Below are 21,239 nucleotides of genomic sequence, written 5' to 3'. Positions count from 1 at the left end.
CGCGGGGTTGGTAGCAAATTTTCCACTCGCGACTCATCCCTTCGTCGATTTATTGAAAGCGCCTTAGTCGAACCAGGTGTGGTCGCCCACAGTTTCACAGAATGAAGAGCATTTTGATGGAACATTTCTTGGCTTAAATTAGGGCTGTCCTCCGCAGCGCAAAGCAATATCTACATGATGAAGGGAAGCTTGTCATTGTTCTATGTTCTGCTATGATTTGGGTTTTTGAATTCCATTTTCTTTGCCAATTGATGACTGGGGCCTGACAACGAGGAGTCTACTCAAGTCGTTAAGTCGACAATAGTCATGCGGGTTCGTTCAACTAAGGAAAACCTCCCGGATACATCTTCTCTTTTTGGACTCAAGACCGTCACTGGAGGAGGACCTCTTCCTTTTACGGTGTTCCGCAGTTCCGAAGTACGCATTCAATCCTTGGGCTTGTATAAGTTTGTCTACCGTGGACGGGAGGCCGCTGATAGGGTATGATTCGTCCAATGAACCCTGCGTGCGGAGAGAAATACTAATCCCGTGGACAATACTTAGTTGTACGCGTTTGAAAAAGTTGCCGTTCTTATCCAGGCAGCACGGGTCGTCCCAACGTCCCGGGATCGGTTCAGCATTGAGATATAGTTGCGTGGAACTGAAGGCGAGCCGCTTGATTAGCACTGCAAAGGCAGGCTCCTTCCCTAAGATTGAGCACAAGATATGGCCAGTCCCAATGTATCTTCCGTTGACCTTTTTCGGCAAGCCCGCGAGCTCGAAGTAAAACTTAGAGGCAATGGCACGTCGCGCCACTGTTTCAATTGGCCGTGACAACGACTCATCCGTTTCGACTTTTGACTTGAGCACGTGCATGTGACTGGTATCATCTAGGCTATACTCGTCGTCAAGCTCAGGATTCAGACGGTGATATCTCGGAATATGGCGAAACGTTTCTTCCACTTGATGATCCTTCGCCTTCTCCCAGACTAGATCATACACTCTCTGTAGGGCACTTCGTTGTTGGCCGTGATTCTCGTGTGAGGCCTTCAATGAACCTGTCCCCAAAGATAGGATCATGTCAGCCTGCTCCACCAATGGATATAGGGCCCTGGCCTCCGCGAAGGCTATCGCGGTGGGATCGTTCCGCAGTAGGCCCACATCCTGGAAAGTGCCTACGCCTGGAATTTCTTTCACCGGGAAGTAGCTGGCCTCGCATATTAGTCTCCAATCTGCATAGCGAGAGAAGTATACCTACCAAGGGGCTGCAGATGCGGCTCTGGCTCTAGATCGGTCAGCTGGAAACGCTTCTCAAGGGAAGTGCTTACATGTCCCACAGTGGCGCATTGCCCCCATCCTCCGGCTTGATGATATTAACTTCTGCGGGCAACGTGAGTTAGAAGACATTCATAAATCCCGCGGCGGCCTCTTACCTTGCTTTTCACCTCGCTGTCCGATTTTATTATAGTTTGTGAAAACGCGATAGGATGGTTGCTTCAGGACGGTTGCAACGAGGACGCAAAGCTTCGCTCCAACCTCGGTCGCATACGATATGTCCAACATAGTCTGCTCTCCAAGCACGAATTTCAAGACCGATTCGATACTTTCTGCCTTATAAATTCCATCTCGACGGTAAAGATGGAGCGCTTTCCCCATCCAGGCTACGAGAGGAATATTAGAAGCTTTTTCTTCTATGGCTCTCTCAATCCATGCCAAGAGGGTTGCTCCAGAAACTTTCTCTTTTTCGAAGGATAGCTTGGCAAACTCGCAGAACATCTCTATGCACTTCGCTGGAGACCATGCTTTTGGGTACAATCCGAACATGGAAAAGGTTCCTGCCGCCGAGTTAGCTTCAGACGTCCAGGTTGGGTGCTCGAGAACCAACCGGAACTGACACCTGAGATGAAATTGAAATGTCTCTGTACTGGGATAGGGAGGTCAATCTGGTCTGCAAGCCTTTTCAGTATCGTCAGGGGAACGACACCTCGCGTACCTCCACCGTCCATACATAGCATACTGAATCCTCGTGTAGGGGCATCCACGGTAATGGCGATCTCCTTGGCCCATTCTTTGGCACACAGGAAGCATGAAGCAATGCGATAGATCCACGGCTCATCCACAAGGGACCTGCCGAAAATTTGCACACAATTCTCGCAGATGAGATGACCACAGGGAAAACGATATTGCGGAGTGCGACTGATACAGCAAAAGCAAGTGGCGTCGCTGTAAATCTGGGACCATTTTTCTTTATACAGTTGCAGATTAGTCAAATGGATGCTTGCACTAGACAATTCGGGGCGAGAAACCAAGTCGTCGAAATACTTCAGCAGGTGATTCTGTACGATATTGAGGACCCCGGTCCGTAGGATCACATCTGAAGATTGCCCAAACGAGATGACGCGCTCGCCAAGAGCCTCACGGAGAGTGTCATGGTACATCACCTTGAAGAGATGCCTCGGATCAAATGCTATCCATGTCAGCTCGCCCGGCCTAACTTCAATAGACGACTTACCATGGCAGTCTGGGGGATAACTATCGAGTAGGAAACTCGATGCAATGATGGGAGCCGCAAAGCCCGTCACATCTTGTGGTGTCCCACAATGTAGCAAGATGTTCGCGAGGTGTTTTGCCAGATCCGAGCCAGGAGGGTTCTGCAGACGAGAGGCATTGACAAAGTTGAACGCTTCGGGGCTCCAGTCGGAGAAATGTTTACACGCAGCGTCAAAAAAAGCGGCAAAGTGAGTCAAAGAGTACGATGTTCGTGTCTCAGCTCTGGATTGCTGCACACTGTTAGACCACCACACAAGGCGTTCCTTGAGTCGACTCGATTGATTGGACGGTCTAAGCACACGAGGAGGCGGAATAGCAACGACGTCAAGCTCGGATATCAGGTCAAATATGTCTTCTGTGGTTTCTTCTCTTACCAACCACAGAAGCGCCTTCCTGGCTTCCCGTTCTCTCTGTTTCGTGGGTGGTATCTTGTCTGTGACGACGAGTACTTTGGGCTTGGCCAAGGCTGGCACTTGAGACGTGTTTTTGCCATGGACCCAGCCGGCGAGGTGGCGTGCGACGACACGAAAACCACCCATGTCGGAAGCAAAGAAACAAAAAACATCGGTAAAGGGTAAAAGGAGACGGTTGTGCATTGCTAACGCCAAGTGGTCTAGGTCGGCTCCATCCGAGTCCCTGGGATGGTTTTTGAATGGCAATCTGTCTATTTCGTGACATTCCTGTCGCGTCATTTCGCGGCGGCCATTTCTGCAAGTCAGACAGCTGTCTGCGATCAAGATTGGTTTGAATGACTCGGAGTCTGGCGCCATGTACAGGTTGATGTCTCCAGCGTATTGCCTACCCCTAAAAATTCGCCGGCGTTTGATTCCAAATGTTTTTTCAAGCGTGATCGACTTCGTTCGATCACCAATGAAGACGAGCAGGCGGGGTTTGGCCTCATCGGGATCGGTAACGCTGCCGAGGAGCGTCCGCAGCCTATCAGTTTCCAGCAAAGCAGTCTCATAGCCTTGCTTGCAAAGGCCCAACCATTGAATATGATTACAGCGCTTCATGATTCTATGCCTCTAGTACATGGCTCAAACCACCCTGTTCAGTGTCGTGACGACCTATATAGTGGTAGGCTCCTACGGCACCTGCCAGACCATCATTGTCCTAAAATAGACGGAGGAATCTATAAATAAGTTGAGCAGACTGTTTTAGATCTTTCTCTAAGGGCATCTTCTGTCTGATGTGCTCGTACGTTAGAGCCTGGTTAAGATGGGCTATCCCAGCCAAAGTCACAGTTTGCACCTCTCTCAGACTCCCGTTAAGTCAATATATTACCGGTTCTTGTTTGGTGACAACTATTACAAGCCCACCGACAGACGCTCGCATCTTGACAGCCTACAGGGGAGGTCAGTGACCCAGAGAGTGCATGCTGGAAAACTAACAGCCACCCAGGTACCTCACCGTCACCTACATTGACGCGGACAACTCGCCCGGAATGCCTAGCAAAGATCACACCATCTCCTGCCTCTTGAAGTCCCTGCTTGGTATACAAGACTGTGGTCGAGATTTGAGACCCAGATGTCTTCTCTGTGGTAAATTTCGCTCCACTGGACACCATCGAAATGGGATGTCGGCATTGATATGTTCAAGGCCTGCTTGTGCTCAATTGCTCAAGACCATGATTCCGAGTAGCGAGTCCAGCGGAAAGCGAGTTATTCTCGAGATCCATCATTACCTGCACGATGGCGCCAGTGTATGCCAAAGTGAAGCCTCCTCCAATGCTGCCGAGCTATCTGGTGGAATTGCAGACAAGCGGGTGGAAATGCCGGTCACCAATCCAAGGCGGGTTACTCGAGCCATGACGCGACATCTTAACACTCCCCACAACGAATCCCCTCCATTAGTACGAGCATTTACCAAACCTACGCTACATATCTGAGACTTTTACAGTTTGTTCGGCTTGTTGAACGTTTGAATATTCATTTCCCCCTAACAAATCGATTCTCTAGCAGATGCCGTGTGCACCACGACCAGATATGGTAATGAGATCGGATGTGGCGCCCTGTTTCTTACATGAATTCCTCTGGAATAGTTGAGCGTTGAATTTTAAGACGGTACATCATATCCAACCGAAATGCTATCGATAGGTTCCAACTGAATGGGTATCCATAGATATTGTGAGGCCCTCCAGCTTTTACATTAGCCAATAATTGTACACCAGCATAGAGATCGACATCGTTGCTAGTGAAAGGGTGTTGATACTGACTGCAATCTTGGCGGTAACGGACCAATATCCGTGTTGTGCCGAATAGATATTGACCAACATATTAAGCAGTCCCATGAGCGAACTTGCTGTTTCGGGTCTTTGCATGATATCAATAAACGAGATGCAGATCTGAAATTGGTTGTCTCTTCACTTACAAGAATATGTTACGAGTTAGCCAGACATAATTGGAACACCAAGTGCGCCAAAGGTATCCCAAGCCCACACTACCGACAAGGCAGCAAATGCCAGCAAGCGGCAGCAATGGAATGTTGTTCACTGTGTCCGCTGCCAGCTGACCACCCTCTGTTTGCTCAAGGCGGGTTCCCAGAGAAGTAAATGTTCCAGGCAGGACTATATAACTTGTATGAATCAGCCAGGACGAAATAAACGCCATGATGCTGTATCGTCTCTGTATCGTTTCAGCTCCAAGCACCATGGTTTCGTGAGTCGTCGACATGATATATCTCCGACGCGTTTTTCGATAGAAATCGTCGTATGGGAATGCAAGTCTTGGTTTGGGTTCCTTCCAAGCATGGGTGTGAGTCGGAAGAACTATTTGTATGGTGCCTGGTCTGTGGGAGCTCCACTTTGACCGAATTCGCATCCTAGCACGCGAACTCGTTGTTCTTTAAATAGTCCAAACGTTCCCCCTCCTAATCGGTCCTTGATTGGAGACATTACTCTGCTTTCATCTTTCCGACCGCTCGAAGTTCGTTTTGTCTCAGACCTTTCTCCTAATCAACCCACATTATTCACATAATTCTGCATTGCTTGTATCATTGTCTAGTTTCTCAGAATATACACATTGCTGATAGATCTCTAAGTCATAGTGTGTCCCTCCCGAAGAGATCTTGTTTGCGTTCAAATCTGGCAGACAGCGCACAACTAGACATGGAGCAAACTTTTTGCTCTGATCCAGAACCTCAGGACACAGCCCTTTTCACCGATATCCCGACAGTCGAATCCTTACTCAAGAAGGTCGATCAGTTGCAAGAGTCGATGGACTACGATATCCTGGAGCGACTTGAGGAGGAGAATGAATTGCTACAACAAAGTCTCACACGTGGGAGACAAAGGCTGTTGTCTGTCGCCAACGTGCTGAGAGAGGCGTATGAAGGCTATGTGGTCCTCCATGCGTATCTCCAGAAATTCGAGCAGGAAGCAAAAGTAATTGATGCACAATGGGCGGCATTCACTCCATTCAGCGCGATTCAAAACGGCGGACCGGAGGACCGAATTCGTGCGCTTATCTCGGACAAGTAGTACGATGGCACAAGCGCCTTGACCAGCGCCTTCAGTGCAGGTTAAAAGACACATGTCAATGTATAGACCAAGGGAGCTTGGACTGTGACACAACCCTCTGCTTACGTCTCTGGAATTCCCGACAAGTACAATAGGCCAAGAAAATTCTATCACTTCGGCCACACAACTTGCCGCCACCGGAAAAAGATATATCAGATAGTATCTGCCTAACGAGTGATGGGGTACAGTACTATTGGAGAAATCGTCCTGTAATGTGGCCATCGTACACGCGATTCGGTCAGGGTGGCTTCAAATGTTTGATCGTGATCCACCCTCCCGCTCTTTCTTCAGCCATTCCAACACCATATTTGCTCTGGGCTTTCGCTTTCTGAGAGCTCGATGTAATTTTTTACCGATAGTGGTTTGTAACACCGTCGTAAACAACCTCCCGTCCTGAATCCCCTCTAGCATTTCGGCAATAGCATCGTTGAACTTCTCAGCGGCAGCAGGTTCAACGTCAAAGAGTGATTGACCCAGTTCCATCAAAACCAATACAGTGATCTCCGCTTCATGTTTTAGAGTGCTTTCTTTAGGAGGACACTCGTATCTCTCAATATCTATGAACCCTCGTTGCTTCAGCAGGGCTGGTAGTTTGTCGAACCATTCCACAGACTTGATGAAGAGTGGAATCTGAGTCGTGATTGGTGATGGCAGTCGCCATTCGGATATGATACTTGGCTCTGTGTAGTCGTAAGCACGAATTGCTGGTGATGAGATGTCGAGCCACTGGATCCAGCCATTTGGCTTTAGCATTTGGTGCAGGTTGTCGATGATGGGAGTGAATTCCTTCCCTTCGAAAGAGCCTGCAAGCAGCCGAACATTGATCAAATCGAAGCAACCCTTATAATCCTGGTCCACTGGCCGCATCATATCCAGTACGTGAAAGCAGCAATTCTCGGGGCACGTCCACGGAAACTGCGCGTCGGATATGTCGATACCGATTACTTCTGCCAATGGGTATTCCTCTGCTGCCTCGATGGCCCATATTCCATTACCACAACCGACGTCGGCGATGGCTAGGTCCTTCCTGGATCTAATCTCATTGGAAATAGCAGGGTAGATTAGACCACCAATTCGCTGCGTAATCAAATGGTGCTGGGCAGTGAGTCGGCAAGACGCAACAATCCCGCACTGTAGTGAATATGTGTCGGTTCGCTTAGCGGACTGCGCCATAACGGAAATTCAATAGGTATTACTTTCTGACAGAAATCCCTCATCGCAGAGAGCGAGGTGGATTTAAATACCTTACGGGACTTCCGGTTCCTCCGCGCGCTGCTTAGCCGGAAAAGTCCTCCCCATCACTCTACTTTAACGCACGATGACTTGATTCCTGGGCCAGTAAACATTCTTTTCGGCCTGGTGATGCAACTACTGTCTATTAAATCGGACTTAATCGACTGCACCATCCATGCACCTGTGGAGTCCAAATATTTTCTCTCAGACGGCAAGCTTTGCTCTTCTATCGAGGTCTAGATTACGACTCACACGGTCCAAAAACCTGCACCAGTCTAAATGAACCCTGAAAAAACCTTCACCAATTTGAACGCCCTGGAAGGGGATCGGACACCATGGTACTGGGGAGCGGCCTGTCGGATGCACTCGGAATGCTATTGTAGTAAGGCTTCAAGGCTTCATTCGAACCATTTGCGCACCATTCCTGCATGAGATGTCCACAGTGAGGGCACTGGAATCTCCGTAGAGACGGATAGTTGCCGGAATATTGCAGGACTGGTATGTCGCCTTGACGAGGTTCAATCGGTAGTAATCGCGGGACCTGTGCACCTGAATGGAACCCCGGATTGGACGTGTCCATGAGAGCGGAAGGATTTTGCGGCGATGTTGCGGTCGTTCGATGATATGCAAAATCTATAGCTGGTAGGATTACTCTATGAGAGTTCAAGGGTGTTCTTTGGACGCATTGCGTTATCTGTGCCGCCTCTGACGATTGAATGATATGCTGGTTTGTTTGACGAGTATCTTCCACGGTTGTATCGGCACCTGGTGCTGGATTCTGAAGGTTGAGATCAAGCACATGGACCAACGATTTGTGCGCCTCCTTTGCTGGCTGAAGGCGACGTTTCAGCCTTTGTCCTATACTCAAGTGTTAAAATGCTTTGTGGCAAATAGACGGAACGATTGCATACGTCTCACGGAGTGGTTCTTCTTGTCCTGATTGTGATGTTTTGTGGTGCGCCCTTGCCCTTCATCCTCTACCTTTGTTTTAATCTGCATATCCTCTCTCAACAATGATCGTTCGGCTTGGGGAGTAGAATGGATTTCAGCACTAGTCTCCATAACGGGCGAATTTATTTGATTGAGAAGCCTATTGTCAAGTAACCTCAAGCCGCTTCTATACAGAGGGATAATAATTGTGCCTTAACCACACCATTTTAAAGCCACGGAGCTATATTGTAAGAAATAGCTGACGAGGATATTTACAGAACATGATCCACTACTTTGCCCCTTTCACTACTCCACACCATCACCACCCGCTCTCTGCGTGGAATCATCATCCTGAAAGTCGTCGGGGAAGGACCATTGAGGGGGCGGGTAACTCTGTTCCTGTTTGATGTGAGACGAGTCCCCCATAGTATGATGTGACGAACCAGTGTTCGTTCGGAGAATGGAGAACTGGTCCCTCTCTCTGAGCTGAAAATATATGACCGACCGTGGCGCCGAACAAGGATGTAAACTTCGGCTTCGCACCTTTTGTGAAGCTCGGACCCCGCCTTCAACAATCCCCTCTTACGGCGCCAAAATTGTGTTCTCTTAAGCTTTTTGTTTTTGCGTATATTGACTATATCTGGGTTGTCCATCTTGCAGGTATCACACTAGTCTTGTCGAAGCACGTAGCGAGATGGCTAGCTTCTTGAGGCATTCTTTTATATGCCTCAGAAAGGGCTTCGAGGATGACGCCAGCCTAGAGTTCGTCAGCATCTTGGCAAGAGACAATGATTCGCAGGCTTCTACTGTAAATCTATTCTTTGGAAACCCCGAGCACAGTGGATGTCTCCTACACTATATTGGTCTGGCTTTGTAGCCCATCTATGCTTTAGGCATGACTTCGTGTTAGGTATAAAACAGCTCTGAAACTTTTCCTCATACGTACTGAAACATATGTTGACTTTTCCTACTCTTTCCTCAAAACTTCCGTTCCCTGGACACATATGTTTGAATAATGTTCCACAATGGCTCCCAGGTACACAGTCGTCCATCCCGGCCGGCTTGGCTCCCATCCAGGTGCATCTCGGCACGATGATGGGCTCCTAGGCTGGGACGATCTCCGTAAGTTGATGCACTGTCTTGACGAGCCTCACTTATGTATGATGGATTGCCCTGCAGAATCATGGCAAAGGTCAGTATGTAATGGCATGCGGTAAACATGCTAATTCGCACAGAGACAACGAGTATCTGGTTCGCGGTTATCGGTAGGCGGCCAGCTCCTTCTGAGGGAGAACTACTAACAATATGACGACAACCCTCTAATTCATGGAGCAACTGTATAAGAAGCATCTTCTCTATCCACAATGAGACAGGTGAGGTTCATGAGAATGAGTCTGGGGTGTCGGCTTGCTAACATCGACTGCACCAGTGAATATCTGGACTCACTTGGTCGGTTTTCTTGTGTTTGTGCTCGCTCCTGCATATGCATTTAACTTCTTGGAAGGATCACCGCGTACCCGCCCGGTGATGGAAATTGTCTCGCTGACACTCTTTTCTTGCGGTGCTGCAACTTGTTTCTTCTTATCCGCACTGTAAGGATAGCCAAGACATCCAAGCGTGGCATGTTAGCTGACCGAGGGCAGGTACCATATTCTGGCACATCACAGCAAAGCCGTGGCATCATTTTGGAATCAGTTGGACTATATCGGTATCGTCATCCTTGTCTGGGCAGCGAACATTCCTGCCATATACCTCGCATTTTTTGAGAACAGCAAGCTCCAAAAGGTGTATTGGTATTCGGTGCGTTTTAGTTTCGGCGCGTGACTTTCAAAGCTAATACATTCTAGACGTCAATCGTGTCTGCGCTTTGCGCTTTGGTAACGGTACATCCCCGGTTTATATCGCCTACTTTCCGACCTTATCGCACAATCACGTATGTGACCCTAGGATGCTCGCCTCTGGTTTTTATTTGCCACAGCATTATTCTACATGGCTTTCAGGCGCGTGAACAGAGGATGAGCTTAGAGTGGATGGTATTGACGTCGGTGTTGAGCATCATTGGTGCGATAACCTATGTCAGCAGGGTACGTGGTTGATCGTGCTCTCGGGAGTATTAACTAATGGTAGTATTTACAGATCCCTGAAAAGTGGTTACCCGGTACCTTTGACTATTGGGGTTCGAGTCATCAGGTCTTGCATTTGATGGTCCTGCTTGGAGCTTGTGCGTACTTGATAGGTTTAGTGCGAGCTGTCCGGAAGATTCCATCATAGAGAGGTTGGGCCTATTCCGAGCGAGGCATACTACATACTTGGCAACTGTGCCCTCATGCCTGCGCCCCCAGCGGCTGCGCTGTGCAGGGAACTGCACAACCAGCTTCTCACAACCCCCTGTCTTATCTCTAACCTATTATAGTGGAGTTTCCGTCATGGTCTGGTCGGTCCTTGGCAATATTGTCTACCTGCCTGCGGGATAAAAGGGGCTCGTCCCTGGCTTTCTCTTCTCTTGACAACAGGTTCGACGATGGCTGGTCTTCAGGATCTTCCAGTAGAGGTCCTAGAGCAGATAATTCTCGATCTTGACCGGAAGACCCTTCTCTCCATCCGTCGTTGTAGTCAATTCATCTTGGCTATAGTCAAGGGGTTATACGATCCCGAAAGTCTCGCTCTCTCCAGCAAACTTCGCAGTTCTCGAGGTCGCTCAGCGTTCTGCACATTTGCCCGTATATCTCGGCGTCAATTTGGACGCGACGCAACCGCCCGCATAGCTCGGCGCCAATTGCGAACTAACCAAAAAGTCAACAGTCAGGGTCGATGGCAGAGTCATTTCATCGAGCCTATGATTCTCGAAGCTGAAGCGATGGCACTGGCTGGCTACAAAAACGAGCACCTTATTAAACTACTTGAGCGCGCAGACGGCCTAAAGTTCAAACGTTGCGAAGATCGCCACCAGGCCTTGCAAAAGCGATTCCGAGCTAACGTCCAACAATATAAACTCGATCGATTTACCCAGATATACCTGAATTTGTTCAGCATCCAAACAACCCAATACATGGACTTGTTCGAGACCTGTATTCGTGAATTCTGGCGCCAGTCCATCTCCTTCCTGGACAACCACGAAGTTGAAACACTCAGCAACGCTACGAGTCAGAGGATCATGTCAATGAAGAAAGTGCAGATGGACCAAAATCTCGACTATTTGCTCAAGCTCAGTAACTGTTCTTCATGCAGGAGGAGTTATTCCTACTCACGAGCAGGGCCTGGTTCGTCTTTTGTCCAAAGACATTGCACCTGTTGCACTTTTTCCACCTCTGTCACCCAGGGCTGGCCCTGTCATTATTGAAATCCATTAAGATGTGGTGCACAGGTTACATGGCTTTTCTCAAACCGCTATGAATTGTAAACCAATAAAGCGTATTCATGAAGATATGCTCATCGAGTCTGCAAAACCGGCGAATTCTATTTGAGGGAGAGAGGAACGATTCTGGTAGAGGATTTGGAGTTTAATATGGCTGTGCTACGTTAGGAGGGAGGTTTTGGTAAAGGTTACTCAATTTTCTGTCAAGAGCCCTTCGGCAAACCCTCCAAGGAGAAGTAGTGGCTGAGGGTACTCAGTGGCCATGCCAAGCGAGATCAAATTCATGCTGCCATAAGTTAGACCCGAGCCAAGAGCCATCTGTACTGCTCTGTAAATACTCAAGGCCCCCATGTTACGTGGCTAGTCTATTGGTGAAGCCACCATTCCCGCCATTACTTAATATGGTATATTGTGGATCATGATTGAGTCACCTTGTGGGTCTCAAAAGAAGAAAGTGTGTAAAGAACCTGAAGCCGCGATTGAAAACGGCTGTACCACCACCATAAGAGATAGGTCGAGAGACAACATTAGTAGGATGACCTGCATATCCCTCGGGAGTGGTCAGGTGTAATTGAAGTACTACCACCACCGGCTGTACCACCTCTATGTTGTGTATTACGGCAGTGGAAGCATAAATTGAATCTTCTACTTCTTCCACTTCCTCAGAATGTAGGAGCATATATACTGAAGCACTATACTAAAAGCTTCCCTATCATTTCAAAACGTGCAGAATGATTTCATGAGACTTTCCGCCCGCCTTATGAAAGTCGTTTGAGCCTCATATCATAACACCTAGGCCGCAAAGACAGCTTCTTTTTCCACGATGCTCTCGAGGCCTATTTTGAGATTTCCTGCTAACGATCGTCCTACCATGCAACTAAGGAACGCGTTTGGTGTAGCAGGTTATTTGGTAGATTTCGACTGCCGTTAAAGGTAGTCGACGCAAAACAGCGCGATTGGTGAAGAGAAGACCTTCAATCCATCATTCCCTACATGCAGCCTGAGAGCCTGGAAGGAAAGACCTCTGGTTCTTTATCCCGTCAAGCAACATATAGCGGCTAAGATTGCACGATGTGGACATTGTGGGGCAAAATAGAGAGACTGGTGGTCTATTTTAACAGTGTTTGAAAATTCAGAAATAGAAATCCCTATAATTGGAATTCTCACCAGCAAATCGACGATATTAAAGGAAAAACGGTGGTCTTGCAGGTAAAGAACTTACAGTCTATCCACGGACAAGTTTCGAAATGCCGCAACTAATGGGAAGACATTTCAGTAAACTTCATAACGTTGACCATAGATTACTTCCATACGTCCGGAGATGGAAGATTCCGATTATTCTGGCCGTCACAACCTTGGTTGGTGTCATTGTCGCTACCACCCTGGAGAACAAAGTAACCGCTACCACCTCCTCATCACAGCTGATCTTCGCGATAAGTATGTTAGCACTAATCCCCAGTGGCTCCTTATTACGCCAGTGTATCCGCCATCTCATAAACTGGACACAGGTACGACTGGAGGACCCTTACAAAGCACATATGATAGCTGGGGCTTTTGATTGTCTGTTAGGGTAGGAAAGATCTTTGTCGTCTACTGAAGGCGTGCTGACATACATCGCCAGAACGGCCCCAGAGCTCATTTTCTCATTGGTTGCTTTGGCATTTGGCAAAGTGACGGTGGCTCAGACTGCTGTCATCGGCTCAATATTCTCGAACAACTTACTAATACTAGGTGTTTGCTTCCTCGTTGCCGCCTGGGGGGAGGACCTTCAACACTTTCCTCGTGAGCTCATCTTGACAAACTTCCGTCTCCTTATGATCGCTCTAGGTAGCCTTGTCATGGTAGCCACTCTTGTGTCGTATTCCGAAGGTCAGTGCAGAGACAGAACGGTGTCTATTGGCAATAGGCTCTACTAACACGTCCAAAGGTGAAATTAGTTCCTTGCCGACATTGTCCCGAGTCACATCCATTGTTTTGCTCTTGTTGTACACCTGTTACTGGTGGTTCTTCTTCGGCTCTCATGCACATCTACAGGATGACGATGACTCTACACCAGACATCAGGTTGGCCATGGTACAAGCACCTTGGTGTGCCCATTTGGGGCCGCCAGCAATGAACGAGAGTCTTTCAAGAAGACTGGCGGAAGCCAGTCATCAGAGGGCTACGAGGGAGCATTCCAAGCTGCATCCTGCGGTTGCTCTGACTATCGGTTTGATGGCTACTGCGTCCACCACCTGGCTTACCATTCTAGTGATGCGTCATTTAGAGGCCACCATGGAGAAAGGTGAGATCTCCCGTAACTTCGTTGAGCTGGTCATGTTGCCACTGGCAACCACGACCGTTGAGGGTATTATTTCGGTGCTGCATGCACAACGACAGGAAATGGAGTGGGCGATGCAAACCACCATCAAATGCACCGTTGGCATGGTTCTATTCGTGATGCCCGTTACCATTTGCATAGGCTGGGCCATGGGAGTCGAGTCGATGACTCTCCACTTCGACGGCTTCCAGGTTGTCACCGTATTTTTGACTGTCATAGTCCTCATCCACATTTTTCAAGGTCCAAGTGGGCGTTGGTAAGTCATGTTGAGGTCTCACTTTGTTCGTTCTTCATTAAAGTTTCTCAAGGGTCGAAGGAGCCACACTCATTGCATTCTACACTCTTTTCGCTGCTACAACCTGGTACTGTCGCGATACTCGCTAGATCGACCTATTCACTCAGCGACAGTGTCGGCCAACGTCTGAGCAGATGGCTGGCACCTCGACTTGAGAATACGCAAAGTGCCTTTGACCGTTACTTCAGTGCAACTCTGGCCTTGTGGATGGTAGAAGTGTGAAGCACCAATGGATCTTGGATCATGGTATGGAAAGGGCTAACAAGCTTATGACTTGCTTGCTTATTGGGGCTAATTTTGGTCGAGGATTAAGGATTTACCTTGGGATATGACTCATGTAGAAGATAGACAATTTCAGCCCTGGACTATTAAATAATTCTTTCGTGGCCATCTACAATGCAGGAAACAGATGCGTGATTATGAGTGAACTGCTACATCGCAGTGCAGTGGCGTCTGTCACGATATCTCTTGCCTGAGTGAAGCCTTGCGACGGATAACTATAACCCTTTTCGCTCTTTTTGTACAGTAAGCTCTAGTGACGTGCTGAAATATTAGATGCCTGACCTTCCATCCCTGGCGGTCAGAGCTGTTAACAACGGATTACGCAGCTCGTCACGAATTGAGGAATAAAACATGGGGTTCGGCATGTTCTGAGCAAGGCATACCACTCCGCACTACCGCATAAGGAAGTCTCAAATTTTCATCCCTGTAGTGTCCATGCCACATGCTTATTGGTATTGGCTTGGACTAGCAAGCCAAGACCTTACTCTTTCACATGATGGCAATGCCATAAAGGTGAAGGTAGGCCACGTAGGTGCCCGTCCACGGTGTCGTGTACGATCCAGTTCAACCCTTACCTTGGGCAAAGTAAATCGTGTCCCGCCATGGAAAATGTCGAATCCTCCCAAACTCCACAAAAAGTGCTTCCTGATCCTCCGTCATCTGACAGTCAAGCGACCAAACGCAACGGCCACCATTTCTTTCCCCCCAGGTCGACAGCTCACCCTTGGCAGCATGACGCCCAGCCAGAATCGACCATGAGCACTCGTGCAATTGAAATACGCAATCTTGAAGAGCAGAATCAAGCCCTCAGAAAGGAGGCTGTGAAGTACTACAAAATCCAACACATATCCGAACAACTGTTGGAGGATGTTCGAGGTGCGGCGGAGCAGCTGAGGAAGGCGGTTTTGAAGTGGCGCAAGGATCAAAAAACCATCGATGCAGAGTTCACGGAATCAAATCAATTCTAGCTATCGTCAATCATTTAGCGACAAATTTAGTGAATTCTAGCCGCACATTTGCTGCTGTAGTAACCCATGACTCCTGTTGATTTGACTGAATTTTGTGTCTTTGGGCGGCCGGACACTGCGTGCGCATGGCCCAAGTCTTCACTGGGTTCAAGTTCGTGTGAATTGACGGCCACCATGTATGCCTAAATTCAACGAACCCCCGGTAAAAATCAAGGTCGGTATGGTTGTCGCTACGCTCAGCAGGCCAAGTGTCCAGGACATCGTGCTCCACCCGGCCTTCTTTTCCACCAGTCCAGCCCAGAGTGGCCCCACCAGAAGCCCACCAGCCAGTGACACGGAATAGAGAGCGTATGCCTGGGCAGTGGCGCCTCTCGGACCGAAGATACCCGGATGATGGCGCTCCTTCGACTCCATGGCATATGTGATTTCCGCCATGAGAGGTGCGCCAGCCAGTGCGAGTCCTAGACTCATAAGGGCAAGAAGAACGCACAGGAGCACAATATGGCCCGTGGTAGCGTTGGTTACAAATCGAAAAAGGATCAACACCGGGCATGCGGCAAGGAAGCCAGCACTGACGAACCATTTCGGCCCATATTTGTCAGTGTAATGTCCTACCCACGGAGCCAGGAACGTCGGGACAACAACAGGAATGAAGATAAGTCCTGCGCCGTTGGCACCCCAGGAGAACACGCGGTGGACAAAGAGCGGGAGTACAGCATCTAAAGAGGCGAGTAGGGTGATCTGTACAAAACTTGCCCCGAGGGCGGCTTGAAGTCGGTGGTCTCGAAGTATCGCTAGTTGTAGAGCGAATTTCTCTAAGACGTTAGCTAGCCATCCCGTAGTATCATCTTGACCTCTGTCCGGGGAGGAGCCGTTGTTCGAGTCCCGTTCTTCGTTGATCAGGAGAGGCTCCAAATCGGGAATGTCCATTCGTATTGGTGATGGAATGATGCTTGGAGTTCCATTATTACCATAGGCCATAGTCCAGTACTCCTCCTTGTCGGGGCCGGACCATGACCTGGCCACCTCACATTCTATCAGTGTCAATCTCCATAGCATATCCAAGAAGATGAGACCAAAAGCAATCCCGAAGACCGAGTAGTAACCGCTATTTTCGAATATCACGCCTCCGACCAAAGGCGCGAGCAGCATAGCCAAGTTCATGCCCAGGCTGCAAATGCCCATTGTTTTTCCGACCTCGTGCTTGCCCACAGTATCTACTGCAAGGGTGATTCCTGCGGTCCAGGTGAAGGCACTAGATATCCCTTGCAAGACCCGTCCTAGTACAAACACTGTGAGTGAAGAACCGAGGCAGAGGAGCACAGTGGCACCGCCTAGGGCGAGAAGTGCGGAGACAAAAGTAATACGTCGGGTGGCGAAGTGATCGGTCAAGTAGCCTGCTACAGGCGCTGCAATCAGCCATGCTCCCGCGTAGCAACCCAGCAATATCGATATCCAAACTCCCACTGCAAATTTCTGATGAGACCTGGTCACAATTTTGAACATCGGTAATGGTCGACTTACCACTATTCGAAGAAACCCCAGTTCGTTCGACCAATGCAAAAGGTAAGACGGGCACGATCTTTACTCCCCATTAGTCACCGATTTCCCTTTCCAGTTGATATTCACTTACTATTCCGTAGAGAAAAGTATCTGTGAATATCGCGAGTACACAAGCGCTAATTATGAACGCTTTTGAGGATCTGATTCTCAGGTAAAGGGGCGGTGTCATGGCGTCGGTTCGCACAACTGTGCGGTGAAAGTATCGAAGGACTAAATTCCATGCACCTATAGCCATGGTGAGGAATGGAAGGTGAAGAAAGTATTTCGTGTCTTGATCGGGCAGATGACTGCTCCGAGGAAGGGCTTATATGTGGGACAATGAGAATGCTACGGATCTTAATCATAGGGGGCCACATCTCATTCCTCCTCCTAGGTCATCACCACTTGCCCCTGCAGATTGAACATGAAGCCTCTAGTCCATTGGGGAATTGGACTAAAATCTGTATGATACAATACGTCACGTTGGACAGTGATGGATTTTTGTCTCAATATAGCTTGCTAGCTGCGCCGATAAGTCACCCTTCCATAAGATTCGTTTTACACCAGCAACTTCAAGCCTGCACAAATTCAAGGAGTTCTTGCCAAACAGCGATTCTAAATTCTGACGACCACCACTTCCCGTGTTTTGTGATACAGTAATCATTGTCTAGCGTTTTCTTTGCTGCAGCTACCGGTTCCTGACAAAGGAAAGAAAACTTTGAACCTGTCAGCACTCTCCACCTTCTGGATCTCGAGGACGAGTCTAGGACTCGCTGTTAGTGTTTGCGTTCGAAACAGAGGAAAACCAAGCCAATTAAAAATAGCCCCCTTTCACACTCTGTGGGCCCAGGACCACAGCAGGTTTTGATTTTTTATGTCCGTACGGCTTTCCATTCTTATTGGAATAGGTGGCGTCAGCATGCGAGTCTCACCTGGTCAAGATCTGGCAGCCAATTATGGCAAGAATGTGATAGTGGATCATTGTGCTGCAAATTATATAACAGAAAGAGAGATTTCAATCTCAGCGGCCTCAACAATATTGCCATTCGTTGCTAATTTTTTCTTCGCCCGTCTCCCTCTACAGTTCCCGGAGCCACGAAAGCACCTTCCACGACGTGATGGATACGACATGGGTGTACGCGACCATCCTTGCCGGCATCGCGCTCTCTCTTGTTCTTCTGAACACCATACCTTATTTCCTGAAGGCCTTTGAAATAATGAGACACCTTACCATACCTCACCTTCTGAGGGCCTTGAAAATAATGAGACACCTCACTTACGTGGATGTTCTCAATCGCCACGCACTGATTGGGCCGTGGAGCGCAGTTACCTTGCTGTTCCAGAGTCTATACGTGATGGTGAACGTGTTCTGTCTCAGCTTCAAGGTCGACAACTTGTCGCATGCGGGACGTCGCGCCGGGACGTTATCCTTGATAAACTTGGGTCCATTATTGGGTAGCCTTAACCTCGATTTCTTGGCAGGCATATTAAGGCTTTCACTAAAATCCACTCAACGCATTCATCGCTCGGCCGGAATTGCGAGTTTTATACTCGCCATATTGCATGTCGCCGTGGCAGCAGCAACAGAAAACTCGGCTTTTCTGAGGGAGTCTTCGCATGTATTCACCATCATTGTAAGCTTCTCGGTGCCCAATATCTTCCTCGTCTAACTTATCCAGGCCGGATCGACGTTATGCTTCCTCTCCGTGGCTTCACGGATTGCCCAGAAGGCCTCGTACAAAATATTTCTCCTGACGCATGTTTCGTTAGTATCTCTTTTTGTCTACTCGGTCTGGACACATTTACCTGCCAAAAACGTCTTTCCTCGACTTTACGTGTATGTGTTTATGGGAATACTCGGCGCGACGCTCACTACTGAGAGTGTCATCATTCTGAATAGAAATGGGGTTTTCCGTTGGCGGCGCTCACGTACCACCATCACCTGTTCAGCAGGTGTGGTCCACCTCAAATTATATCTCTCCAAGTCATTGAATATCAAACCGGGGCAGCACATCAATATTTGGATACCTTCGGTGAGTGCTGGTGCTTGGCTGCAAATTCATCCATTCGTGGTAACGTCATGGACCGCAGAGCCTCAGTCGACGCTAGATCTCTTCGTGCAACCACGGGGCAGATTTACCAAAAATCTCCTCCGCATTGCTAGTCGAGGCAAACGGGTGGATGATAAGTGGGTTTTGTTCAGTGGACCACATGGCCAAACCGTCCCGGCTGGTGAGTACGATAGAGTTTTACTCGTGGCCGACGGGGTTGGAATCGCGGCTCTACTACCATATATGAAGATGCTGATTCATGGTTACCATGCTGGACAAGTTTCAACCCGCAAAATTCACCTAGTTTGGCAGATCAGCGACATCGGTAAGTAGGTCCGGGGGTGAACCGGTTATTTTGCTGACGAGATCAGAGATTAGCATCGCTGCACAACCGTTTCTAAACGAGGCGTTAACTGAAGACCAGCTCGAGAGTGGACGTGTATGTGCCTGAAATAGCTGCTTTACAACTGCTAAATACCCAGCAGATTCTTCGCATCTCGATCTACGTAGATCGAGATGAGATTCCAGAGGAATCGTTCGGCGAGCGGAGCACCGTGTATCCAGGAAGGGCAGATCTTGAAAGTATTGTAGCAAAAGAATTGCTTCTTGACGGAGAACTTCAAGCGACCGTGCCGACTCAAGCTACCGAAAGTCGCTCTCATGGAGATTCTCTTCGAAGCCAATCCGTTACGCGTCTTGAAGTTCGATCAACTCATCACACCACCGTGGATGAGGAAGGCATAGCTCTCACTCGGCTGAGCGCGGTCTCTGAGTACTCGACGGACGACTTAGGGATAGCAGATCAGACGAATCCGCCATTGGACAACGAAACGGCACCGAATAGCCCGGTTTGGGAAGGTAAAGAGGAATTGCGACCACCAAGCGATGGCAAAATGCTTGTCTTAGGTAAGCCTAACCCTATTTATCTTGCTTGGCTAATGAGCATGCACAGCGTCGACATTGGCCAAGACGAGGGATGCATTGCGGAAGGCAGCACGCACACACTCACAGAACAACATGGATCTCGTCGAAGTGGACTTCCAGCCTTTCAAGGGAAATTGAAAGAGAACTAAAATGGCACCGGCAAGTAAATTAAGGGGCAGGTGTTTCTAAATCTCAAAATAGAAGGGTATAGCAGAGAGTCTGCTCGACTAGCTTTGTGAATTGACTCGTTTCCATCCACGGAGTGCTGGTGTATCCTGTCTCTTGGAGTCTACTCTTGCGAGAGAATCTTCCAACGTTGATGGAAGATGAATTTGTCCAGTACAAAGCCTTTCAATGTAAACACCACTCGTAAACTATCCTCCCCGTTATATTAAAGTCTTCAAAGCCTCCACAATTTCGAGTTTTGTTTTCTCAAGGGTCTTTTTTATTCTCTCAATGGTGTCAACATTCATGTCCGCTGAGGATTCAAGGGAGTTGTTCTCGTATATCGCAAGCTCCCTGAGGAGAGAATCTCTCAAGTTTATCACACTCTCTGCCTTAATGATCTCAGTGTCAAGTTTCGAATCTGCCAACCTCTGTTGTCGGGATGATCGAATTTGCGCCCGGGCATGTCTTTCGTCTTTTTCTTCGCGGATTATCCGTTCGGTTTTCGCTGCCGTGAATCGGGTTCCATGTAGCCCTGGCCGCCGAACGACGATCACGCCTTCCTTGATACAGATTCTCTGCTCTGTCATGGTGTCACTAGTTGAATGTGATGAAACGACCGAATACAAAGAACCGCCGTCCAGGCTAAATGATGGAACTTATACGATTAGAATGATTTGCCGCCTGGCCAAATTTAGCACAGTGGCATAATATCAGGGCTGATGGGGATGGAAAAGCAGACTCTCCGAGTCTATATTAGGGCTACGGTTTTACACATCGTGGTTCACTGGTCCGAGACTATGGAAAGTTTCTGATATGACTTCACTGAAATTATCACGATATTGTATAAAAAGTAGCCAGCTTTTCGAAAGCGCTATGATAATTTTATAACTTGTCTGGCATTTGTGCTTCCATCTCATCAACTGCCTCGTTCCACAATACCCGTCTTGTCACTTGGACCATCATTGAATTCAAGTTTAGTCACAGAAGCTTCAAGCTTTCCGTCAATGTTGATGTCTGATTCTCGTATCAGAAGGATGGTGTTTCTTCCATCAGCAATAGCAGCTTCGAAACAGTTCCGTGGAGTAAGTATGTGCAAATTGGTATCAAATACCCGTATCTGCTTTC

The 21,239-nt window shown here is 48.4% G+C and overlaps 5 protein-coding genes across 5 annotated transcripts; 2 read left to right on the top strand and 3 right to left on the bottom strand.

The window, feature by feature from the left end:
* Nucleotides 1-318: 318 nt before the first annotated feature.
* Nucleotides 319-2,446, bottom strand: LTR84_001276 (uncharacterized protein; the record flags this gene model as incomplete). The annotated part of the gene is made up of 5 exons (XM_064844902.1): nucleotides 319-1,186; nucleotides 1,238-1,264; nucleotides 1,308-1,359; nucleotides 1,413-1,814; nucleotides 1,865-2,446. Coding segments are annotated over 5 exons (1,931 nt in total), but the record flags the coding sequence as incomplete, so codon positions are not given.
* A 3,189-nt stretch (nucleotides 2,447-5,635) lies between these two features.
* LTR84_001275 (uncharacterized protein) lies at nucleotides 5,636-6,007 on the top strand (the record flags this gene model as incomplete). Its single annotated transcript, XM_064844901.1, has 1 exon — nucleotides 5,636-6,007. The coding sequence occupies one exon, from the start codon at nucleotides 5,636-5,638 to the stop codon at nucleotides 6,005-6,007; it is 372 nt and encodes a 123-aa protein (XP_064712761.1).
* Nucleotides 6,008-6,295: 288 nt separating this feature from the next.
* LTR84_001274 (uncharacterized protein) lies at nucleotides 6,296-7,219 on the bottom strand (the record flags this gene model as incomplete). Its single annotated transcript, XM_064844900.1, has 1 exon — nucleotides 6,296-7,219. One exon carries the CDS (start codon nucleotides 7,217-7,219, stop codon nucleotides 6,296-6,298), a length of 924 nt encoding a protein of 307 aa, XP_064712760.1.
* An 8,357-nt stretch (nucleotides 7,220-15,576) lies between these two features.
* On the bottom strand, nucleotides 15,577-17,024 carry LTR84_001273 (uncharacterized protein; the record flags this gene model as incomplete). Its single annotated transcript, XM_064844899.1, has 2 exons — nucleotides 15,577-16,895; nucleotides 17,018-17,024. The coding sequence occupies 2 exons, from the start codon at nucleotides 17,022-17,024 to the stop codon at nucleotides 15,577-15,579; spliced, it is 1,326 nt and encodes a 441-aa protein (XP_064712759.1).
* Nucleotides 17,025-19,152: 2,128 nt separating this feature from the next.
* On the top strand, nucleotides 19,153-20,084 carry LTR84_001272 (uncharacterized protein; the record flags this gene model as incomplete). The annotated part of the gene is made up of 4 exons (XM_064844898.1): nucleotides 19,153-19,159; nucleotides 19,340-19,347; nucleotides 19,508-19,928; nucleotides 19,975-20,084. 4 exons carry the CDS (start codon nucleotides 19,153-19,155, stop codon nucleotides 20,082-20,084), a joined length of 546 nt encoding a protein of 181 aa, XP_064712758.1.
* Nucleotides 20,085-21,239: the final 1,155 nt, after the last annotated feature.

This window comes from Exophiala bonariae, assembly GCF_035927105.1.
Source record: "Exophiala bonariae strain CCFEE 5792 chromosome Unknown scaffold_1, whole genome shotgun sequence".
Classification (NCBI taxonomy): Eukaryota; Fungi; Ascomycota; class Eurotiomycetes; order Chaetothyriales; family Herpotrichiellaceae; genus Exophiala; species Exophiala bonariae.
This window is presented reverse-complemented; position numbering and strand designations above follow the sequence as displayed.